We start from the raw sequence: 26,288 nt of genomic DNA on the forward strand, positions 1-26,288 counted from the left end.
CAACAATATTCAGGGGAACGTCAGACACGGAACCAACATTTCCAATGGGGTCCCCAGCCATATTGAGTATAGGGCCCCATAGAACAGAGAGTATTCCCATATTTAACCTGTCCCAACATGTTTAATCCTCATCGTAGATATCGCCCCTAAGTAAAGGACTATCTTTTGTCATCACAGAACCCTCAAATTTCTTTAATCTCAAAACTGAAATGTACCAATTCTTCAGAAATATAATACTGAAGCTATTCTTTATGGGCAAAGAGAATTACACACAAGACTCTGTCACAGGTCTGAGACCCCCATCGACCTTTTACCCTACCAATGGCATGATGCCACCCGAACTGCTGACATTTGAAAAACTTGTCCTGATGGGTATTGAGGGTATGAAAAATGGCCACAAATACATTCCATACAATATCAGCATAGAAGAACGCATAGCACTGGATAATCTAAAAAATGATCAGTCAATAATTCTTAAACCTGTAGACAAGGGCGGCGGGGTTGTCATACAAAGTAGAGAGGATTTTGACACTGAGATTAGGAGCCAGATAAGAGAAGAAAGGCACTACAAAAAACTCAATATGAACCCTCTAGCAAGCATTAGAGAACAAATCCTCAGTGTCACCACCGAAGGATTAAATCTAGGCTTTGTCAGCAAGAAGGAATTTGAGTACCTCAAAGCTGATCAGCCTAGAACCTCTGTCTTGTACACTATCCCAATAATACACAAGAGTCCCACCAATCCTCCGGGGCCCCCAATACTCTGGGGTTGTGGTTCAATTCTTGAACCCATTGGAAAGTACATAGATTTCTGATAGATACATCTGCCAGTGGATTCCTCACCTTGTGAATATCCCCTTGCGTCAGCAACATTCACATGCACATGATACACCTACTAGAGGGAAGACCTTACAACATAGAGGACGAATGGCTAGCCACCCTCGACATCACCTTTGTACACTAACATACCGCAAAGAGAATGCATACAAGTCATTAAAGACCTCTTAGACACCAGACCCAGACCCATACAAGTACCCACCTCTTTCATTGTCGCACTCCTGCACATTGCTCTCACACACAGCTACTTTGTATCAGAAGGCAGTTATTACCAGCAGTGCTCTGGTACCAGTATGGGAGCAATTTTTGCTCCCAATTTAGCTAACATATACATGGACTATGTGGAGCACAGATATGTCTTGAATAACATTAACATGTACCGCCCCCGAATCTCAAGCTGGAAGCGGTACATAGACGATATCTTCCTTATCTGGTCAGGAAGTTATTCTGAATTCAGAAACTTTGTCACGTACTTGAACTCAGTACAATCACACCTCACCTTTACTTATACTATTCACAAATCCACTGTAGCCTTCCTTGTCTTAAATATCCAATACAAGGAAGCTCAACTATACACATCTTTACATCGAAAACCCACTGAGCACAAGACACTTACTATAGTCACCATCCAAGAGCGCTAAGAGACGGCTTACCTTATGGTCAATTTTTGAGACTGCGGCGCAATTGCACCAAGAAGGTTGATTATATGAGAGAGGCTAACATACTGAGGAACAAACTACTATCCAGGGGCTATTCAAACAAACTAGTAAAAAATTCCCTCAAAAGAGTATGGTTTGGGGGGGGCGTGGCCAAGATGGCGGCGGAGTAGGACGTGTTTTTCAGTCCCTCCGGCGCCACATATCTACTAGCAATGTATAGCACCCTGCAGAGTGCCCAGAGGCGGTGTCCTGGGGCTGTCCGGACGGGCTGTGTGGCGTTATTTACAGGCTCCAGGCGGGGAAACGGAGACGTGCTGAGTGTGGCCTGCTTGAGCCGTGGGACTGGGGAGCCGCGTGACAAGCGGTGGCTGCCCGCAGCGCACACGGGGGGGCTCCTGAAGTGGTGACTGTGGTGGGGGTCGGGCCGGTGCTGGCCCGACCCTGGCTGGCACTCGAGAGTGACGCTCAGCAGCGAGGAGCGGTACCGGAGCCCCATGGTGACGCCACTACAGGAGCGGCCCAGCGGAACGAGACTACGCCGCAGATGCCCTGCAGCGACCGGAGGCCGGCATTCCCTCGGCCCTGTGTCAGACGGGCCCTTGGAAGGTGAGGTGTGCGGCTGAGACCTAGTGGGGCGCCTGATTGTCGGTCCGCAGTTCGGCGGACAGCTCGGAGGTCTACTGACGGCCTGCATTGGGGACGGGTGAATTCCCCATGCCCCGACGGAGGGTACTGTGCACCTAGCGCTAGAGTGAGGAGTCCTGGTGGTTCCCCGCGCCGGAGTACACAGAGGGGCCTGGGGGCCCGTCACCCGCCCCTGGCCTCTCGAGCTGCAGCGCTTGGTGACGTGAGTGCCTTGAAGGGCCTGCGCAGCTTTTAGCGCCCTGATCTGGGCAGGACCTTATAGCGCTTGGAGCACGGTGAAAGTGGGGGCCGGACCTGCGCAAGTGAGGCCTGACGACGTGACTGCAGAGAGGGTCCTGTGTAGACCTGGGTGTCATTGAGTGAATGACTAGCGGGCGTTGCGCCTCGCTTCCTCTAATCCGCCTTTGCCAGCGGTGGGCCACGACGACCTGAGAGGCCCTGTCGATCCTGGTGTGGCGCAAGATAGTTTGCCGCCCTGTGGGTGATCATCTGGTCCCAGGGTCTGTCCCGCCTCGGCCTTTCCTGACGTCTGGGCCGGTGTGGTCGTCGAGACAGCGGCACGATCGGGGGGAATTGGGCAGTGGACTCCACGCCTGCATTGCGACAAGTGGGGGACAAAATGGCGGCGAACAGGCCTAAGAAAAACAAGCTGCCGAAGGAAAGCTCCCAGAAAAGTGCGCCACAAACGGCCTTGCCGGCTGCTGACAAGTCCCCGTGCCGCGACGACAGTGAGGCTCCTGCCACAAAGGCTTTTATGATGGAATTGTTCGCTGCTATAACGGAGGACATCATGGAACTACGCTCCCAGCTTGCATCCGATCTGAAGGAGGTGCGGTGGGATGTGGATGGTGTGGGAGAGTGTGTCGCGACGCTAGAGGAACATGATTTAGCGACGGCAGAGGATGTGCATCGTCTCCAACAGGATGTATTACGCCTCATGGAGCAAAACATAGACCTGCAGGCCCACACTGACGACTTGGAGAACAGATCCCGCCGCAATAATATACGAATAAGGGCGGTGCCATGGAAGGGTGAGGGAGCGGACCTGAGGGAATATGTGGAGGCTCTCTTTCGGCACGTCTTGAGCGAGGAGGACCTACAGGAGATCCAAATGGACAGAGTGCACCAGGTTGGCCTACCGCGAGGACCCCAGGCCCCCCCTTCTGATATCCTGGAACGAATTTTGAGAAAGGCGCGTGACCACACCCCCCTTGAATTCCGGGATCACCTTCCTGTGTTGTTTCAGGATCTTGCAGCCTCTACTCTGATTAAGCGGAGAGTGTTTAGGCCTGTCACTACCTTCCTGAGGGAGCAAGGTGTTCCCTACTCGTGGGGGCACCCATTCAGACTTATCTTTAAATGGAAGGCCAAGCTGATCCAGGTTCAGTCACTGGATGCGGCTCGGGACATCTTGGGTCTTAACCGACCCACTACACCGACTGAACCCAGCAACTCCCCTAATAGGCAACGGCGCCAGTCCTCGGAGTGGCAGAGAGTCGGCAAGGTGGCGACGACGACAAAGCCTGACCTGTCAGTGAGCCTGCGAGAGAGAGGAGCAGCAGTGGCTTCTGTGGCTTTGGTGACGGAGGCCCCAGCGGGCACCTGAGGACTGGGTCTTTGGCTTGGCTCTTGCCGGCCTCTAGCGGGCACCGGAGGTGGCTGTCCACAGGATCCAGATGGGTAATGTTTCTCTGTCCTCACCTTGGGGGATGTCCTGCATCAGGACTTGTGATGTGGGTGGGTTGGTGCCATGTTCCCCTGCTGTTGGGGCCTGTTCAACGGACTACCGTTTATTCTTTCTCTTTGTTCTGTTGGGATCTAGGGTCACACTGTTGGGGCTTGTGTTGTTAGGGAGCCTTTACTTTGTGGGGAAGCGGGGCGATGGGGGTAGGGAGGGTCGGTGGGGTGGGGGGGGCTCCGCATCAGCTTTTGGGGGCTATGAGCAGGCTGTTGAATGTTTTTCCTCCATGTGAATGGAATCTGGCTGGAATTCTTTGGGGGCTTGTAGTGTGCTTGTCCAGCATAGTTGTTTTGGTTGTTGTATTGGGGGTTTGCGCTGTACCTCTGTTGTATGACAAATGCCTAGGCCTTTGAAAGTGGTGAGTCTCAACGTTAGGGGACTCAACGACCCGGTAAAGCGGGCTGCGATTTTGTCCCTTCTGGAGGGTGCGGATAGTGATGTGTGTCTCCTACAAGAAACCCATCTCCTTGCCAAAGACATCCGGGCATGCGAGATAAGCGTTTTCCCTTGCAGCTTTGGTCTTCTAGCCCGAATAAGAAAAATGGGATGGCGTTGTTGTTTAGCACCCGTATGCATTGTAAAGTACTGTGTCAAGTGGTCGATATTAGAGGAAGATGCTTGGCTGTACGAGTGCAGTGGGGGGGGGGACGACTTTCACGATAGGTTCCACCTATGCCCCGAATGTCCAACAAGAAGCATTCCTGCGTTCAGCCCTTGCTCAGGTGCTTGCCTCCCCAGAGGTGCTGGTGCTAGTGGGTGGTGATCTTAATCTTATCATGGAGGGAGGCATCATCATCTCCTACGCCGACGACACCCAGCTGATCCTCTCCCTTACCAACGACCCCGCCACCGCCAGAGCCAACCTTCACGAAGGGATGAAAGAGGTAGCCGAATGGATGTAGAACAGCAGCCTGAAACTGAACTCAGATAAGACGGAAGTCCTCATCCTGGGATCCTCACCCGCCGCTTGGGACGACTCCTGGTGGCCCCCCGCCCTAGGCAGCGCACCCAAACCAACAGACCAGGCACGCAACCTGGGCTTCATCCTGGACTCCTCCCTCTCCATGACCAGACAAGTCAACGCCGTCTCCTCGTCGTGCTTCAACATCCTGCGCATGCTACGTAAGATCTTCCGGTGGATCCCCACCGAGACCAGGAAGACGGTCACCCAGGCCCTCGTCACCAGCTGTCTGGACTACGGCAACACCCTCTACGCCGGAACCACCGCCAAACTCCGGAAGAGACTCCAGCGGATCCAGAACGCCTCAGCACGACTCATCCTGGACATCCCCCGCCGCAGCCACATCTCCGGACATCTGAGAGACCTGCACTGGCTCCCGGTCAACAAGAGAATCACCTTCCGTCTCCTCACCCACGCACACAAAGCCCTACACAGCCAAGGCCCAGGATACCTCAACAGCCGCCTCAACTTCTACGCTCCCAAACGCCAGCTTCGATCGACCAGCCACGCCCTCGCCGCCGTCCCCCGCATCCGTAGAGCCACCACAGGGGGACGGTCCTTCTCCTACCTCGCCGCCAAGACATGGAACTCCCTCCCCACCCACCTCCGCCTGACCCAGGACCACCTCGCCTTCAGGAAGCAACTCAAGACCTGGTTGTCCGAGCAGTAGCAGATCCCCCTACCCCAGCGCCTTGAGACCCACTGGGTAAGTAGTGCGCTATATAAATGCGATGATTGATTGATTGATTGATTGATTGATTGATAGATAGGTCGGAGCAGCGGTCCCGTCGAACAGGGGCATGGACGCAGGAGGGGAAGCAGTGGCTCTCGGAGGGGGGACTGCATGATGTATGGTGCGTTCAGCACCCCCAAGAGCGCGATTACACCTACTACTCTGCCGCCCACAAGACCTATGCGCGCCTTGATCACTTCTTAGCCTCGTCCTTCTTGCTACCCCATCTATATGCGGCAGACATTACACTGCACTCCCTCTCTGACCATGCGCTCATTTCTGTGGAAGTTTCGCTTACCGGTGCTCGACCGCCGTCGGCTGGCTGGCGGCTCCGGGACACCATGCTTCACTCTGAGGCGGTAGTGGCGAAGCTGTGGGATACTATTACACACTACCTGGAAGACAATAGAGTAGAGGACACCCCGCTTGCCTCGATCTGGGAAGCGCCCAAATTGGTGGTGAGGGGTGATTTGATAGCCCTCTCGGCAACGTATGCTAAATTGCACAGGGAAAAGCGAGCAGAGCTGGAGGGGGATGTGCGCGGACTGGAGGCAATTCATAAGAGAACTGGGGCGCCTCGGGTCTGGAGAGAGCTTGAGACCAAGAGGCGCATGCTCAAACATCTTGATCTGGACAGGGCGGCGCATGCACTACTGCGCTTACGGCACAAATGTTTTCTTTGCAGGGACAAAGGGGGTAAGATACTCGCACATAGGCTTCGTGCGCGAACACAAGCACACACAATACAAGCAATCAAGGATCATCGGGCACAGACCCACACCGCGGACGCTGACATACTAAACACCTTCTGTCACTTTTATCAGTCGCTCTACCAGAAAGAGGGTACCGCCCCAAAGAGCATTGAGGAGTATCTTGCAGCCTCTGGTATTACACCTCTGTATCGAGACTCAGCTGAGATGTTGGATGCTGAGTGGAGGAAGTTATCTCGTCTATTGCGCGATTGAAACTGGCCACATCACCTGGGCTGAACGGATTCTCAGCTCTTTTTTATAAAACATACTGTAAGGAGCTGTCCCCTCTCCTCACTCGCCTTTTTAACTCTTTCCTAGACACCGGGGTAGTCACTCCCTCCATGACTGAAGCGGCCGTCACTGTCATCCCCAAACCGCGGAAAGACCCTACGGAATGCGGCTCTTATAGGCCGATCTCCCTTCTCAACATTGACGCTAAGCTGTTTGCGGGGGTGTTGGCAGCGAGGCTCAGCCCTCTGATGGATGTGGTGATCGACCCTGATCAAGCGGGGTTTATACCAACTAGACAGGGGGGTGATAACACCAAGAGGATGCTTCATCTACTGGATTCAGTACACCGATCCGGGTCGCAGGCTTTCTTGCTTTCTATTGACGCGGAGAAAGCATTTGACCGCGTCGACTGGAATTACATGTTTGAGTTCCTGTGGGCCTTTGGGATTGGGGACAATTTTCTGAAATGTATCCAGTGCCTCTACGCGGCTCCTACAGCGGTGGTGCAGGTAAATGGGGGTCGGTCCAGCGCCTTCTCTATTACTAGGGGGACGCGACAGGGGTGCCCCTATCCCCACTGATCTTTGCGCTCTATATGGAGCCTTTTGCTCAGCGCGTTCGCTCTCACGCCGATATCTCGGGGCTCCAATTTGGGGCGGATATCCACAAAGTTAGTCTGTACGCGGACGACGTCATCTTAGCTCTACCTAACCCCCATTCCTCTCTGCGGTGCCTCTCAGCAGAACTACTGGCCTTTCAAAACGCTGCAAGCTTTAAGGTTAACTTCACCAAGTCACAAATTCTCAATATCTCAGTCCCTGAAGCTGATGTGGCGGACCTGCAGAGGGACTTCCCGTTCCAATGGCTCCATTCGGATATCACGTATCTGGGTATACGGCTGGCCTCGACCATCCCTAAAACGCTTTACTTAAACTATGCGACTCTAGCCGAACAGATTACTAAGGCATTAGCGGACTGGACCCGCCTGGGGTTGTCATAGTTTGGGAGACTGGCCGCTATCAAAATGACGGCACTACCCCGCATTCTCTGTTTTTCAGATGCTGCCTCTGAGCCCACCGCCGGGTGTGCTGCGGAGGCTTCAGGTCTTCTCAATAAGTTCCTAAGAGGCCACGCTTTGCGTTTACAGTGACAACTACACCGAAAGCCGCTGGGGGATTGGGTTTTCCGCTCCTTGCTGCTTACTTTCAAGCATCCTGTCTTCGATACATGGCTGAGTGGAATAGGCCCCTGTCCAGTAAACACTGGAACTTTATGGACCAGTCTGTGGCTGGATGTAACATTTGGCGGGAGCTCTGGTTGCCGCGCAAACATAGGGCGTGGGGTTTGTACTCTTCTCCAGTAACTTCACCGACGCTCAAGGCCTGGGACCAGTTGGGGTTGCGCAACGGTTGGACGTCCTTCCCTTCTCCGATGATGCCGATAGTGGATAATCCTGACTTTCCGCCGGGTTGTGCCTCCCCGATCTTCCAGCACTGGCAAGAGGAGGGGTGTAAGAGGGTGGGCTCGCTCTTCGATCTGGAAGGGCTAATCCCATTTCACACTACGATCTGAATACTTCCTGCTGCGCACAAAGGACGAGTTCTATCATGTGCAGGTTGCACATTGGGTGACTCAACCAACCAATGTTGCACTCATGTCGCGGCCCCTCACGGCCTTTGAACGGTGGCTGGTGTGCAAGAAGGATGATCGGAGCCTTATTTCGGAGCTTTATGCAATGATCCTCCGCTGCCCGCGGAAGCAACGCACCAAGGCGCAGGTCCACTGGGAGATATTTAAGACGCCCGCTGACGCCCAAAGAGTGGGAGCACGTGTTTTATAGGGCGCACCACACGACATCCAATACTGCTGGGATCGAATCGGCCTAAAAAACTGCAACATATTGGTACTACACACCCGCGCGCATCCAGGCATGGGACAAGGTGAAGTCAGGTGTCTGCTGGAGGGGCTGCAGGATGACTGGGACTCTGATACACTTGCTATGGCGGTGCCCGAAACTAGAGCGCTATTGGGCGGTGGTCCTTGATGAACTAAATACTGCTTTTCAGATTACTCTTCCGCGACTTCCCGAACATACACAGCTGGGGTTACCTCATTCCACTTCTTTTCCGCTGCGCTCTCTTGGGGGCAGGCAGATTACGTTGGCTCTACTAGCAGTACAACAGGTCCTGCTCGCTCACTGGGGTTCCCCGGCGATACCTGACTTTCGGGACTGGATTCAAAGATTGTGGCATACTCTGGCTATGGAACGGCTTTCCTTGAGTGTGAATGGGAAGGGTTCGGAATATGCTAAGCTGTGGGGCCCTTTTCTGCGACTCCTGTCCAAAGACTTACGGGAAGTGACATGCACAAAGTATCTGCAAATCTTGCAGCTTATCCCATTAGAACCTGTGGGCGCCACGCCGGGCCCTTGAAAGACAATGCACGTGACTGGGCTGGTTGGTAGGATTGTAAGGTTACCTAGGACAATGTAGAGCTGATGCGGAGCGGGGTGGGTTTGGGTGGCGGGAGGATGGGGGGCTTTGGATGGGTGGGGGTTTGGGAGGGGTGGGGCACTGTTTCTCTTTTACTCATTATATTGCTGTGTTATGTATAAAATTGTGGCTGAGTTGCAGGTGGAGCTGTGGAGCCTTCATTTACGCGGGGTCGACATCCGGGGTACAGACCCATACTCCGTGTCTATGACTTGTGTATCCGCCCTGCCGACAGGTTGATGTAGGCAGCTGGGCTGTGTTATCTGGTATCTTGCCGCTCAATAAAAATGTTTGATTCTAAAAGAGTATGGTTTTGCCCAAGAGAAACACTGCTAACGCCCAAGGAGAAGTCAACAATAAGCAGACTTATCTGTGTCACTACTTTTGGTATACATGCCAACAAGTTGCGCCAGTTGATTACAAAAACTGGCATATTATCAAGAAATTAGACCCAAGCATTGAGGTCCCAATGTTTGCTTTTAAAAGGGGCAGGAATGTGAAGGATCATCTCATTAGATCCTCTTTAGAAGTCCCAGCACAAACCAGATCACTGCAGGCAACATGGGGACTCCCGGAGGTCAAGGGCCATTACAAGTGCGGCAATTGTGTAGCATGCTCATTCATTTCCAACACCAAGACATTTGAGCATCAAACAGAACTTGGATTTTTTTGCCAATTGTAAAACAAAAAATGTGATATACTGCATCACTTGTCCATGTAGATTGCCGTACATAGGCCAAACCCAACAGGCATTGGACAGCACCACAGCAGGATCAGAAACTCTGTTCCCAATGCCCTGCTGGTCAGCCACTACTCAGAAAAATAGCACACAGCAGATGAGATTAGATGGCTGGTCATCGATACGGTCCAAGTCCCTCCGAGAGGAAGAGACCTTTCACAAATCCTACAATAACTGGAATGTCGTTGGATTGAACGCACCAACTCAATCACAGAGGGGTTAAATTCGACAGAAGAATGGCGTGGATTTGTTACTACATTAAGTGTTTAACACCCCAGACCCTGGTCATTTGTCATATGTAGCCGTAGAACCAAGTGTTATACACACTGGGATATACTAGGTGGGCCAGACAAACCCTGCAACATCACTGTGACACACGCCTCTGTACACATTATGGTGTGGAGCACACACGCCTACCCAGGTTCGAGATGACAAGACTGCATTACACAAGATACCATCACACCTTTGTGCATTTGAAATATTATAGAACACACATGCTCAAATGATACCAGACTCTATTGTATTCCTGTTATCAGTCTATCTGGCCTATATTCAGATAACTGGCCTGTAAGTCAGCCTATACTACTTTCCTTGTGTCAGTCCACACAAATGACTAACCTTTTTTCATTGTCCAAATGAGCATTATATTTACGTTTCTTAGGAGTAGCTTCTATGTGTTTCATTTCCTAATCATCATTGTATCAGGGTACATTTTCTGTATGTTATACGATTTATTCATCCCCGTGTGTCCAGATTCCATTCTGTTACAGTGTTCTTTATGTGATATTATTCCAACAATCAGGCATGCATATGTGAGACACCTTTTGCATCATTAGCATAAGCTTCCTTGTGAAAGCACGTGTATAATGTTAATCGATTCTAGGTGCATTCGCACACTATTCGCCGCAATCCAACAATGTGTTTGCTTCATGGTTCCATCAGTTCCCATCGAGACTGCAGGATGGCAAATACGAGCGTATTTGTACAATTCACACTCGGATCACTATACTCTAGAACTTTATTGCAGCTAGTATTTTCAGTGTTCACAAAATACGTATTACATTGCTCCATGATGATGAATAGGGCGCAGTACATGACTACATTCAGGACAAGACTAGTCTGTTGTCCATATCTATCCCCGACACACAATAGACCACAGAGTCATGGAGCTCATCCGAGCTTTTGCCTCTACGTTAGAGTCTTAAAACGGCCACGTTGACCCCCAGTACAAATACCGCGCGGTTTAAAACACACGTTGTCATCGAACCTCAGGAGCACAGACGGAGCCCGCATTGCTACCACGCCTATCACAGGTATGCAAGCATGTCACCCGCTGTAGTTATAATCCAACAACTATGTGAGTTGAGACTGAAACGCAATCAGCATTCCCCCTCTTGTAGCGCCTGGTACATCCACGAAAGACCTTATCCAAAGGAGAAGGATTCATCCGGCAAATCCGACCACAGCTCTCACGCACTTAGAGCGCCAATGTGCGTTTTCTGGTAAGAATTACATTGCAGGTTTCCTCGTATTTCCCAGCGCACCATCCCGTGCCGAGACCAATCCTCTTTATACATTATTTCCTTGCAGTCCCCCGCATCTCCTGAACCACCGTTACATTGATACAACAGAGCCTTGAGGCCGGCTCTATCAGCACACGTGCCTGCTTACTTCACCCTCACATGGGGTAAGTGCTTGTATTAGGACGTGGTCGTCTTACATACACCTTATTTCCGCCCCTATTGTGAATCCTAAACTGTTCATTTTTTTCATCATTCCACAGCTCGCGGCTGGGACCCCTGTGAGTCTTTTATTTTTCACCAAATATATCACGGTGCCACCACTTATCTCACTAGCTGTGCAGGCCCTCCTCAGGTATTTACACACTTAATGCCTTCTGACAAAACAGCTTCTCTTCTCTACTAGAAACATCTAAACGAGATGGCCCTTAGCTAATATTACCCCCCCCCACACCCCATTATTTCCCACAGCTGTACCCACACTGTTCAGTCCTGAGGAGACCCTACATCCCCAAAGGGTCGAAACGCCGTCGACAGTACAAAGAGGCAGACCACAAACAACAGTTTCCTATTGTCTAAATTGTGGATGACCAAATTGTACATACACTACATGGTCACCTCTTCTTGATGAAACAAATGAAAAATAGAAACCGTCTTTTTTATATGTCACTGTAACGTCACTAGAGTAGCGTAGGTTCTATAATTTCACTGGGACACTAAAAACACCTGTTAGTTTATGTGTATATTTTTGTATGTATATTGTATTAAGTTTTCCTTATGTCTATATAAACTATGCAATGAAATATCAGACCAGATACGTGTGTAGACAGCTTCTTTTTTTGACCCCCAGTCCACCCCCCATATTGCCATTGTGTGTTATTTCTATCAGGAGTCTTTTTGTGTTATCCCACAGGAGCCGTTGTTTTCCTTCTTAATCGTAATTCAAAGGTGAGCCCACTACCACCACTTAAAACTACATACTATAGAAGATAAGTTCAACTTTCTGGTCTCAAATAGAACACAGGTATGAGCTCTACCACTGAGAGGAGATGGAGGAGCTGGTAAACCACCTAACAGATACCCATCAAAAGAGGGGATAGGAGATGGGTGCTGATGGCTAGACTATTAGCAGTGCTAATATTAGATGGGCCCTTGACCCTGCATACACAACTGATAGAGGTATCAGTTCAAGCATCCTCCTCCACGAGCATGCCTGACTTAAGGTGTCAGGGTTTACGCCAACAGCACCTATCAAACATCTCTTTTGAAAGAGAGTATTGTTCGACCCTCAGGTCGAGCAGATGCTCAAAAAAATTAAAAAGGACACTGACCTTGCCAAGCCTATGGGCACTCTACAATGCCCCAGTCCCATATCTCCTTTCATAAGCATTAAATTAGTGGAAGTCGCAAACAAGAAGTTTAGGCCAGACACCCCGTATCAACAATACGAGCAGTCTTTTCAGGACCTCCCAGGACCATAAGACTATCCATAGAGGGGACTGTAAAGGGAATGGGTGTGGAAAAGGCAGCAGTGGCTCTGCAAGGGCCGCTTTGCTACAAAGCAGTGACTCCTTTTCCTTCTTTCGCCATCCCCCAACCACATTACACATGTATGGGGAAGAGAGAGGCACTTCCTACCACAGTGCTAACGCATCACGTTGGTCAAAGTGAATCAGTGGGTCGGTCCTCTCCGTTGTGAGACAAGGGACACAACCCCTCCACAACCCCTCCAAACATCCCACCCCATCACCATATTGTAAGTTCAGACCACCTTCTCCAAGAAGAGGCTTAGGTGCTTCTCCAAAAAGGGCACAATAGAACCAGTACCTCCAAATAGACATTGCACATGGTTGTATTGCCTTTACTTTTTACTGCTATACCAAGGCGACTTCATGTTGGCGTGGATCTGAAACACATACCTTCACATCCCCATTCACCAAGTGCACCACCAGTACCTTCTGTTTACTGTAAGTGGATAACGCTAATAGTTCAGGGTGTAACCCTTCGGAGTCACTGCAGCACCAAGGGTGTTTACAAAATGCCTAGCAGCAAAGTTGCTCGGAAATGCCATACACCTCTTCCCATACTTCGACGACTGGCTGATCAAGGGCAGCAGCAAATGACAATGCCTAGCCCACACTCCTACAGCAATGCCTCTTTTTCATAGCCACAGCAAATACAACCCTTTCTAGGCTTAATCCTAAATTGAATAACAGGCAAAGCATGTCCCAGCCATCAGAGGGTAATGGCATTTCAACAGCTGCTGCTTCTTTTTCGAACACACTGTTCAATTACTGTTCGCGCTGTCATGAATCTGTTGGGTGAATGATGGCTTCCTGCATAACAGTTGTACCATACAGCAGGTTGCACATGCATTTGCTACCAGAATGGTTATCAAGGCAGTGGGCACAAGCAGAGGGGCATTGGCAGGATCTATGGTTGGCAACAGTCAGTGTTCAGCACTCCCTGCTTTGGTAGAACAGCAACAACCTGTTGCTCGACTGGCCCTTTCAAGACTATCTATCACATGTGGCCATCACCACCACATGGTGTGGGAAAGCTCACCTTCGCGAGGTAACTGTCCATGTCACCTGGACCCCTCTGCCACACCAGGGACACCACACAAACTATCTGGATTTGCAAGCAATAAGACTAGTCCTCAAAGTGTTCCTCTTAGTTTTGCTGGGGTATAACAACAATCATAATAATAGACAATGTGACAGCCATGTTCTACATCCAGAGGAAGAGATTTGACAATTGGCAGTCCAAAACCACATTCACCTGTTTCATAACAACTTTGCGGGCGAGCTTAGCAGAACACAACAAGTCCATGAGTGAGAATTCCAATCGTCCGTCCTACGCAGGTATTTTTAGCAGTTCAGTGCGCCAACAGTAAACCTTTGAGCCACTTAAAAAATGTAAACTGCTAAAACTTCGCTACCAGGTACACACAAGTGCATAGGTAAAGCACAATGGATGAACTGGTCAGGGATATTGACCTACTCTTTTCCACCTCTTCCCCTCATCCCGTATTTGCTGAGGTAATTGTCTGTGATTCTTATCCCAAGGACGCCAGATTGCCCTTGGCGTGATTGGCAATTGTAGAAGCATTGAGTACCATGCCTATCAGTTTTTACACAAAGTTTTCATACATGCCAGATCTTCTCATTCCACATAAGGGTCAGCTCAAACACCCAGACTCCAAATAGCTGAACTTTGCAATCTGGGACATGCGTACCTAAGGTTTGGCTAACTCAATTTACATGGGGAATTCATCTTGACGGAAAACAGAAATTCCTCTACTCAAGCCTGCCATGACAGTAACTGGAAACTGTACATGCTGCATCTTCAAACACTTAGACTGTCTTACGGTTTATGTGCATTTTATGTAGACCAATCTTTCTTACCTCCCACGTGTATAGATCAAGGTGTCTTGCCTACACTTCTATATGCTTCCCTTCAATACATTGTGCGCTCTTCCATGTTCAAAATACCAGTCATTATGGCTATTATGGAAGGTCCAAAGACTACTCCAGCCCCTCTCTGGAACCTAATGTGGTCCTCACATAACTCATGGGTCTTCCTTTTGAACCCCTACATTTGTGCCAAGCTCATTATTTGTCTTGGGAGGGAACTTTCTTAATTTCTAAGATCCCACACATGGATGATCATAAATACATATGTTTCTGAGCGCAGACAAGCTTATTTTGGCAAATAGTTTTCTCCCGCTATAAACTTAATAGATTACTGGTTTGGAGCTTTTTTAACAAAATCCAACCTCCACTGTGGCCCATGCCTTTAGAGTTAATGTGTTGCAGGCTCTGTGAGTATAAGTGTGCATCCATATTGCCCATTTTATGTTCTTGCCCAGCACTTTTGAAGGAAGGTAGTAGGCGTATCCGTATCCTTATTCACCTCAATTTGTTAAAAATCCAGACATGCTTCAAGCAAATAGTTACTGCCTGATGGCAAATTCCCACATTTAAACTCCAGATTGGTAAAATCCCTGAAATTTTCTGAACAAAAGCTCCAAGAAAAAGACAGCTAATGGACGTTTAATAATTGATGACTGTTTTATCTGTAAGTTGATTTGATCTTTAATGAATGCTGATATCTTTTCGATTTTTTTTATTGTTTGATACTGGTACAGTTCCTTTTATGTTAATTGTGATGGTTTTAAATAACTTTGCAATAAAAAAAAACATAGCGCTATCAGACAAAGGCACACTGCACCATGACTGGATACCAACTGGTATGTGATGAGACTGAACCACTGCTTAGCTGGCAGTACATCTCTCTTATGCGGCATTCACTGGATTTGGCGAGATCCTGGCAGTTTTTGCCCAGCTTCCACTCATTTCCTGTGTAATGCTGTGTAGCAGACAAAAGAGAGGGAGAGCTGACATGTCAGAGTGGGAATTTTCTGAAACATTCGACTTGGAGTGCTTTTTGATCGATAGTCATAACTGTGCGCCAGAAAATTGAGGCATGGGTTTTGTGTGTTAGTTGACCTCATCATGTTTTTAAACCTCTCACAGCGTACAGAAGACTCAATGATGATTTGCATTGAACCTGAGACCATCAGTAAAGCAGACTTCATAACTGTGGGGTGAGTGTCAGTGATCATAGTTTCCTTGTTAATAAGAACTTTTTTTCTCTACAGTGCATTTGGAGGCTTGTAAGTAACAGGGTGTTACTATTACTCAGTTCAGTTATCCAGTATTTGGGGTGTCTTTCATAGATTCACATGCCTGAATCATTCCCCGTCGCCGAGACGGGAGCCTCCGGTACATAAAAAAGTAATGTCCTATAGACATACATAGAGAAAATAGGCCTAAGGGCCTCCCCTTAGTAGCCTTTCTTTGTCCTTATGTAAAAAGGACCAAACTCTCACAGTCAGCCAATCAGCTCCGACCTCCCTCTAGAACCTTCCTGGGAGGAGCCTCAGTCCCTCAGATTTTCTACCGCACGTTGTGCTAGGGAGTCTCCAGCCTGAGCTCTCCTCAGGTTTCCTTCAAAATCATCTAACTTTCTTTGAAAGTGATTCTTCAATCCCAACTCTTCAAGGACTACTTCACTGCACTGTTTTTGCAGTAAGTGTTTTCTTTCCACTGCTTTCTTCCATGTCGGAATCACAGAAGAAAGCCCTTTTCAGGGCCTGCTCTTCATGTGGGAAGAAAAGGATCCATGCGTATGATAAGCACGACCTGTGCTTATATTGCCTGTACCCGGACCACGTCTCGGACAAATGCAGGATATGTAGGGCATTCCCTAAAAAGACCGTGAAGGACAGGGCAGGTCGCCTTCTCGTCTGGCTCGACAGGCTTAAGGACAGAGACACTCTGGAATCATCTGAGGGCAGTGTTTCCAAGTCCTCAGAAGTCTCCAAAAAGAGGCCTAGGGTAACATCCCCGGGCCCCTCAGACACTCCTCCTAAGAAGGCACACAAGAAGTCTTCAGAGGCAAGATCTACGACATCTTCAGTGTCTGTTCGGGACGATCAAACTTTTAAAAAGCCTGCTCCGTCGTCTACCAGACATGCCCAGAGGACTACCGCAGTCACTACCACTGTGTCGACGACATCAGCGTCGTCGCCTTCAGCGTCGACGACGACGACTACATCCTCGTCCTCAGGTAGACCTGTTTCCTCTGTTATTCTACTGACATCGTCGTCGTCGACGATGAAGGCCTTGTCGACGACGAAGACTACACCGACGACGTCAGCGTTGACGAGCCCATCGTCGTCAAAGACATTGCTAAAGAACCCACCGTCGACAACGAAGACGTCGACGAAGGAGTCGACGACAAGACGTCGACGAGGGAGTCGACGACGAAAACGCCGATTACAAAGTCGCTGTCGGCAAAGACGTCGACGACAGGCTCGCCATCGGCGTGTGCACCGACGACGTCAACATTGACGTCGAAATCGTCGTCGACGACCAAAGTACCGTCGACCACCCCACCGTCGGCGAAGACGTCGTCGACGACGAAGACATCGGCGACGGACGACTCGTCGCCGAATACGACACTGACTGAGCCATGGAAAAAATCCAAACTGGTGGAAGTGTCGGCCCTCTCGATAACGCCGTCAACGACACCCTCGACGGCAACAGGATCAGATGCCACGTCTGGCAAAACTACCAAACTAAAAATTACACCGGAAACAACGTCCCCGAGCAAAGTGGAAATGCAACCACCTCAGGAAATCTTCCAAAGTGAAGAATCAGAAGAGGATTACCACCCGGGTCCCGCTACTTCTACCTCGGACCTTAATGTCAAATGCCAAAGCACTGATGAGGAACAGGAGGAGTTCACTTATCAGGAACATTCCGTCCACACTAGTGTCCGCACGGAGGTCACCCCAATGATATACCTACCAGCGACTCTTGTCAATGACCTGCGATACCTTGTACAGGATTACAAGCAACGCTTCCCAGATGCGGACAGTGGGAATCAGACACCTGTGGCTCATACACCGGCGTCCGCCCCAATCCAACCTCTCCCTCAAACCCACCGGGACAAGGTCCAACCTCAGGTAGTGAAACCCCGTGACAAGGTCCAACCTCAGGTGGTGGACTCTTCAGACGATGATGAGGATGAGGAGGAATTGGAAGAAGGAGAGGTCCAGGAGGTCCACTCGGACCAGAATGACGAAGATGAATATGTGGCGTCTTCCCCAGCTTCGTCATCCCCAGCTTCACCACAACCACGCCATGCGGACTCAACGCCTGTGGACATTGGCGGCTTCCACAAACTTGTGGAGAGGGCGGCTAAGAGATACCATATGGTCGTGGAATCTACTGAAGCGGAATGCTTCTTGCACGACTTCAAAGAGCAGACGCAAAAGTCGGCTAAGTCTATTCCAATTATAGAGTTCTTGTGGGAGCAAGGCAAGAAATTAATGCTGACACCCGCTTCTGTACCAGCGGTTGTTCCACGCCTAGACAAGAAATACAAAGCCCCACTTACAGCGGCGGCTTGCCTCAATGGCCACCCCAAACCTGATTCGGTGGTTACGCAGGCAGCCCAGAAGAACTCCCGCAACCCTTCCTCCCCGCTGTCCGCTCCTCCACACAAAGAAGGCAGGAAGCTTGACACAATAGGAAAAAGGTTCACAACTACTTCGGCCATGACCATCAAGGTGGCCAACTCCATCGCTTTGTTGGGGCGTTACAATCGCCAACTCTGGGAGGACATAGCCCCTTACGTAAAAGAACTGCCTGACGCAGTCCAGAGTGAGGTCAAGGCTCTCCTTGTGGAAGGTCAGAATTCGGCTGCGGAAATAATTGACTGTGCTATTGATGCAGCCATGACCGGCTTCCGTCAGCTTGCTGGAGCTGCTGTTCTGCGCCGTCAAGGGTGGTTAAAAGCGACGTCCTTCCGCCAGGAGGTGCAATCGAAGGTGCTGGACATGCCCTTCGACGGCCAGCATCTTTTTGGGGATAAGATCGATGAGGCACTGCAGACCATAAAGAAAGACACCGATACTGCCAGGGCACTCGGCACTTTGCAGTCACGAAACCAGTCCTTTCGAGGCAACCGCTCCAGAGGTCAGTCCTCTTATAGGGGTTCCTATCAGAACAGGTCCTCTTATTCCTACAATAACAAAACTCAATACCAGCACAAGCAGCAACAAGGTCGTCAATCTTCATATGGCAGATCTACCTTCAGAGGCAAAAATCCCAAGAGAGGCACTGGCGGCCGCCAGTGACCGATTACTCCAGCCAGTCCTACCACCCTCTCCATCCTTTCAAATTGGAGGAAAATTGACCCATTTCCTCACCAATTGGCAACACATTACCACGGACCAGTAGGTCCTCCAGATGATACGATTCGGCCATTCTCTCGAATTCACCAGCATCCCTCCCAATACGCCTACCCAAAGACGGGCGCACAAACACCTACGCCTGCTTCTCCAGGAACTCTCTGTCATGCTACACAAAGGAGCAATCGAACGAGTCCCAGCATCCTTAAAAGGGAAGGGATTTTATTCCCACTTCTTTCTTGTACGACAGAAGGAAAACAAGTGGAGGCCCATTCTAGACCTCCGGGCCCTCAACACCTTCCTGCGGAGCCAATCGTTCAGAATGGTGAGGATCCAGGAAATCCTGGGCACTCTGGAAAAAGGAGTGCCAGGATGCCTACTACCACATCCCCATCCTCAAGCATCACAGAAAGTTCCTGAGGTTCGAGGTTGCAGGCCGGCATTATCAGCTCTGGCTCACATCTTCTCTCAATGGGGTCTCCCGAAAATCGATCTGTTCGCCACCAGGGAGAACACCAAATGCCCAAACTACGCAAGCTGGCATCCCCAACAAGGGTCACTGGGAAATGCTTTTTCCATCGGTTGGTTCAGCGTGTTTGCGTACGCTTTTCCTCCGTTCCCGATGATCCCGAGGCTCCTCAGGAAGATGAAAGCGGAGCCCTGTACCCTGATCCTGATTGCCCCGTTCTGGTCGAGACAACACTGGTTCTCGGATCTGCTTCGCCTCTCCATCAGGTCACCGATTCGTCTGAGGCAGCACCCGAACCTCATAACGATGTCCAACGGACAGGTACAACACCCGAACCTCCAATCGCTCAAGTTATCAGCCTGGCTCCTGAGCACAGAGAGTTCTGGGACCTAAATATCCCACAGGACTGCAGGGATGTCCTGGCGAAAGCGAGAGCGGACAGTACAAACAAAACCTACTCTCTCAAGTGGAAAAGGTTCTGCATTTAGTGTTCAGACCAGGGCCGGCAACCACTCGCTGTCACCCCTGAACAGATATTACCATACCTCCTACATTTGGCACAGTCAGGACTGGCACATGCATCCATTAAGGTTCACCTGGCAGCTATCTCTAGGTTCACCAGAACTTTCACAGGGCCTTCTCTGTGGTCGAGTAGGCTGGTCAAGCAATTCCTGAAGGGGCTCTACAGATCCTTTCCGAGGCCTCGGAAAGTCCCTCCGACCTGGCAACTGAATCTGGTACTCAACCAACTTATGAGACATCCGTTTGAACCCATTCATAGAGCATCTATCAAATACATCTCCTGGAAAACGGCGCTCTTGCTCGCTCTAACATCGGCCAGGAGAGTTAGCGAGCTACAAGCCTTGTCCATTCAGGAACCATATATGCAATTCAGACAGGACAGGGTGGTGCTGAGACCGAACCCTAAATTCATACCAAAGGTGCCTTCGGACTTTCATCTCAATGAACCGATTGTCCTTAAGTCCTTCTTTGCGAACCCTTCCACAGCAGCAGAAAGAGAACTGCATTCTTTGGATCTCAAAAGATGCCTAAAGTTCTACCTGGATAAAACTAAGGATCTCAGGAAGTCTTCACAACTGTTCGTAGCATACAGCAGACCACGAATGGGCCTGCCTCTTACAAAGCAGAGCATCTCCAGATGGATCTCCTCGGCGATTGCATTCTGCCACGACAAGGCCGGACGGCCTTTGACTGATCATGTTACTGCTCATTCCACCAGGGCGATGTCCACGTCAGCAGCACTGTTCGCTGGAGTGCCAATCTTGGACATATGCAGAGCGGCGACCTGGAAGTCACCGCACACTTTCTCCAGGCACTACTGCCTGGATATCGAACTTCAGAAGGATGCGGCAGTGGGCCAGGGGGTGCTTCGCCATCTCTTTCAGTGAGGTGAGCCTTCCTACATCCCGCCATCCAGGTATGCACATTCTTTGCTCTTGTGATGTTCCATTATGCTGTTCCCATGTTATATGATAATATATGCATTGTCTAACATGTCTGCATAGCGACTTTACATCACACATGTGCATATCTGATTGCTAACTACTCTGATTCAGGCATGTGAATCTATGAAAGACACCCCAAATACTGGATAAGAAATGCGTTACTTACCTGTAACAGCAGTTATCCAGTATTGGTGTCTTTCATAGATTCACATGCAACCCTCCCGCCTCCCCTGGAAGGACTCACATCCTTCTCTGACTGTATTACGCTAACCTAGCTGGGTGCGTACGAAAATCTGAGGGACTGAGGCTCCTCCCAGGAAGGTTCTAGAGGGAGGTCGGAGCTGATTGGCTGACTGTGAGAGTTTGGTCCTTTTTACATAAGGACAAAGAAAGGCTACTAAGGGGAGGCCCTTAGGCCTATTTTCTCTATGTATGTCTATAGGACATTACTTTTTTATGTACCGGAGGCTCCCGTCTCGGCGACGGGGAATGATTCAGGCATGTGAATCTATGAAAGACACCAATACTGGATAACTGCTGTTACAGGTAAGTAACGCATTTCTTCCATATGCTAACCTGTAGTATTTTGGAAAGCTGAGTTGTGATTTGAACCTGTGACCTGGCCATCAGTGTTTAACTCTTTAAGATATCTTGCCCTGATTGCGAGTGAGGTGAAGCAGTATTCCCAAATAGAATTCCTCTCCTAATTCTGAGTGGGCTGGCGCTGTGGCACCCGATTGTCCTGGGTGTTGGAGCACTGGACCTGACTTTAGTAGACTGTAAAATGGCATGAGGGTTTGGCTGCTTTTGTAGCCAAGTCTCTTTCCTTGTATTTTTTGTTCTGGCCAGAAGGAGCAAACAGTAGACCTTCCTGCTAGAACGTAGCTTCCATGATGCAAATCAGAGTGCTTTGCAAACCCAGACGGCAGTATGAAGTGCTGTATAAATAGTAAGATGCATAGCTTTGCAATAGCAGTGGAAATTGATCTCCTGAGTTGCATTTGGAGTAGTGGCGATGTCTTGCTCCTACTTCTGATGTGTGCCAAATGTGGCACAATCTGGAGTTCTACATATCTTTCTGCAAACCATGGCAAGAGATTTTCCCTCTGTAGCATAAGGCACATAAACCGAAGATGCAGGGCTTCCGCCTCAGTTAGATGGACTCGGACACAAATGGTTGCTTTAGAGGATTGATGGTGGGACAAATCAATTCATCCTGGGCCTGTAAAATGTCAACCCTCTGAACCTTTTGAGAAGAATGGAATTTTAGAGATTTCCCCGGTCATGTGCAGATTTTGGCACTTCAGTCTTACGGGAAAGCACTGGTCATAGCACCCTAGTATCGACTGGAAGAAGGACACCTTCAATTCCATCGAAATTATCATGTTTCCCAAACTTTGGCCTTAAAAAAAATATTAGCCATTATTCTCCATAACATGTTTCTTGTGAGGTGGCGGAGAAGCATAGTGGAGGAATGGATGTACAGATTGAAAGACCCAGAGGTCCCTAGGTCCCTATGCCCAAAGCTGGGTAGTGAGCCGAAAGGATGATATTTTTCTCACAGAATCGGTCTTAAAAACTAACTCATAGACTTGACAGTCCAAGAAGTGTCCAAATGCCACAGCAAGCTTCAATTTCTCCTCCAGCGTGCGATGCACTGTAGAGGAAGCAAAGAAGGACCTCTTGTTCCATTTTTTTGTGAGTATTGATCTTATAGCCATTGATCACAAAGAGAGAATGGGATTAGAGACTAAAGAATCTCAGAACTGGTGGCAAAAATGTGGCTCCTGCATGTCGGAATCTTTTGCCTTTTGTTTATGCCTACACCTGCTATAATCCAAGTTAGAATGAGGCATCCCGTGTCAAACTACTGAGAATCCATCAACTGGATACTCTTTGCTTTAGAACAATTGGAGAGAAAGGTTGCTAAAAACCTTCCAGAGCATCTTCTAGTCTTTCATAGATTGTTTTTGCCTGAGTGAGATTCCAAATGGCAGCCGAATTAAAGGAAAAACAATGCCCAATAGTAATTTCTGTACATTTTCTTTTCCACCATAACTTGGCCCATTAGCCACTTTCAGTCCTAGTCTGCAGGTCCTAGACTCTTCTTCTGCCGAAAGCCCAATCACCTACAGCAAATGCTGTTTTTGCTGGCTTACTCTCCTTGCATAGTTCATACTACTGAAAGGGGAGTTATTTGGCTTGTGTTTCTTTGAGCTTATCGATTACCTCCTTCCTATAATGAAAGAGGAGTAAATGGTAAGAACATGGGAAATCTACCCTTTTGTACTTGATGTGGCAATAGGATCATCAGTGTAACATTCTCTCCCATAACGTGGGACATGTACACACCCTTTTTCTGGAAAAACACAACAAAGTTGAGAGAATAAGGAATTAGCTCCACCCCTTGGTTGTAAGCAGAGTCGAAGCTTCTATTTCTATTAAGATATATCCTTTCTGAGGACTACCATGTTTCCTTTGCAATAAAGATTGATAAACAGCATGCTGTCAGCAATGGAGCGCTGGAATGGGGAACTGCTGATGGAAGCAGCAAGGCAATGCTGTGGTAAGGCCCAGACTGCTGGGAGGTCTGGGGAGACAGTAACATGAAGAATGGTGTGGCAGCAGCAGGTATGCTTCTTGGTAAAGAGTGACATTTGTGGTGTCAGCTTGGTGGGTCATGGCTCACCCAGTGCGGCTCAACATAGAGAATCTTTTCTCAACGTTTCGACCTCGAACCGAGCCTATCTAGGTTTGGATCTTGAATCTGGTCTAGGGAAAGCAGCAACCATGATAGAGCTGTGACTGGAGCCCAGAATGGCCTTCAAAGAGACCTTGACAGTTGGCGCCTGCCACTGTTCCCAGAGCCCTGTAATTCAGAAAACACCTACAATGCCAGAGACTCTCGCTCGCCGGAGATCAGTGCTCCTCGCAGCGATTCTGAGAGTCCACTTACCCTGCCTTGGAACACAAAGTTGACTCTGAAGCCAACCTTGAAGCAGGTCTTGGCTCCAAGCAATCCCATTCTTGAAGACAAATGCAAGCAGCCTGATGTACTGCTTCAGTGAATTTATACAGACCCATTGTCAGGTCAGATCCTTGCAATACTTTCTGTATTTGGGCTAGCCACTCGCAAAAGAAATGCCGATTTGGAGGCAATTTCAGCGGAACTTCGGGCTTAAGCCATAGAAGAGATCCCACACCACCACAAGCACTGTCATCTTCATGTTCACCACTCTCAGCGCCGTCTATACTCCTGGACGGCTCATAGACTCAGACCATAAGGCACCTGCAGATAAGCCAGAACTATGTGAGGAGCCAATGTCCGCAGATAAGAGTGATCACCCCTGGCATGACTTTAATGGCAGACAACCCATCTTAGGAACCATATCAATGTAAACCATCCCTGCCCAATGACAACTGCATACCACGCAGTCATCCAACAAATGGCAGACCACATTAAGGTCAAGCTCCATGTGCTGGAAGAGGAGGGGGGCTTCAAAATGCTTTTGAAGATTGAGTGGTCCATGCAGTTCATGCAAATGTTACAAGAACATGCTCAAATGCTCTATGGAGAACCTTATGGACTGATGCAAGGTACAAGTAATCACTCCTAGGGAGGAGAAAAAATGGTGCATCACTTACTCCGTTGGCTTGGTCTGTAGATATGATCTGTATCAGTGGATGGAAATGGAGGAGCTCATCAAGCATTTTCCAGATAAAAAGCCAGGCAGTGTGATTGTTCAGGAGAGTCAAATAATTTTAAAAGCCAAAATCAAATGCACCCTCAGTGCCGCTGATACTGCTTCCTGGGAAACGGACACCCACTGCATGCCTGGCGTCTAGATTCCAGCCTAAAGTGCAACAGCACCTCCCCGACTTGCCTTTCGATAAGGAACAACTTTTTGGGCCACAAGTCTATTCTCCTTTTGAAAAAATAAAACGTAAAGTGCTAACGCTTTGACTTCAGATACCTAAATCCACAGACCTTGGGCAATGCATTCTGAATTAACTATTCTCCAACTACCACTCTTTACATATAGAGTAGGAAAGATTTGTCAAACACCATCAAGGCACTATCGGGGCACACTATCTGTGGTACTAGCTCCTTCTGGATGGTAGAGGTGTGGTCTGCCTTGGGTAGTATTGCAGATAATTTGCAAGCATGGGCAGATATTGTATTGAGGGTCTTGTAATGTTGGCCCTGCCTTCAATGCTATTTAATATGGGTGCTCTGTATGGTCTCATAATAGATTATCTTGCTCCACTGCGGGTGCATTGCCCGCCCCCATCCCATGTGCGGCAGGTGGCCCCTGTTCCTTAGAAGGCCCTGCAGAGATGTTTTTTTATCTATCTGATCGATAAGCACATTGATTCATTAAGGTATAAATCCGTAGGACAGGTGCACTTCTGTATCTCCAATATCTAATCCAAGTGAGATGTTTGTTTATATGTATGTTTTTTTTAAATGTGAATTGGAGAAAATCTAAACTTAGCAGTTTACCAGGTGAACGTTGGAACTTCGCAGAACATTTTCAGTATCGACTACAAATACATGATTATTTAATAATGTATTCGCTGTTGTCAAAATGTGCTTCTTGATGTGGACAGCCAAACAGTAAAATAGTTTTTCTGACGTATTTGCAGTCACATTCTGGAGTTAATTACATTTTGGTTTTGAGGGTAAAACGATCTGTTCTAGACTTGAATTCATTTTCATGTTACATCCTCAAATCACTGTAGAGTAATTGCTGGACATATGGATTATTCCAACAGGAATGTGGGAGGGGAATGTGTGAGAGATGCGAATACAGTTCACCAATTTTGGACATGGGACTGCTCATGAAGATCGATGTTATGAGGAATTGATGTAGTTGGCAGAGAAAACAGCAATCCAGAAACAATCATGGCTAAACAAAAAGTGCTGTTTAGGTGAATTTTGAAAATTACAGTCTACAGTAGAACAGATCATAACACCAAGGCAGACTTTTACTATGTATTCATCCATACCGGAGGACTTTGTGATGCAATAATGGCAGCAGGAGGTTGACTGTATCCTGTCCTGAGGAAGGAGGTGTTGTGTTCTAATCTAGGACCCCGATCAATACTGTGACCTTATGCCCCTATACGGCTATAATCCATTCATACCCCTATAATGGCATAAATGATCAGAGCCATATTGTCAGCCATATTTCTGAAACTCGCCTCTGCAGCTTATTACAGTAGATGACACAGCAGAAGCCACTATCTTAGATTCCTAGATTACACTCCGAGTTCT

The 26,288-nt window shown here is 48.8% G+C and overlaps 1 protein-coding gene across 1 annotated transcript in view; it reads left to right on the forward strand.

Annotated features, from left to right (window-relative positions):
* Positions 1–26,288, forward strand: part of AGK (acylglycerol kinase) — a 226,117-nt gene that overhangs the window by 169,664 nt on the left and 30,165 nt on the right. Inside the window, exon 13 of the mRNA XM_086952969.1 lies at positions 15,849–15,919. Within this exon, the coding sequence (XP_086809095.1) occupies positions 15,849–15,919 (71 nt within the window). The remainder of the gene's footprint in view (positions 1–15,848; positions 15,920–26,288) is intronic.

The sequence above is a fragment of the Lissotriton vulgaris genome, chromosome 1_2 (genome assembly GCF_964263255.1).
Source record: "Lissotriton vulgaris chromosome 1_2, aLisVul1.2, whole genome shotgun sequence".
Lineage (NCBI taxonomy): Eukaryota > Metazoa > Chordata > Amphibia > Caudata > Salamandridae > Lissotriton > Lissotriton vulgaris.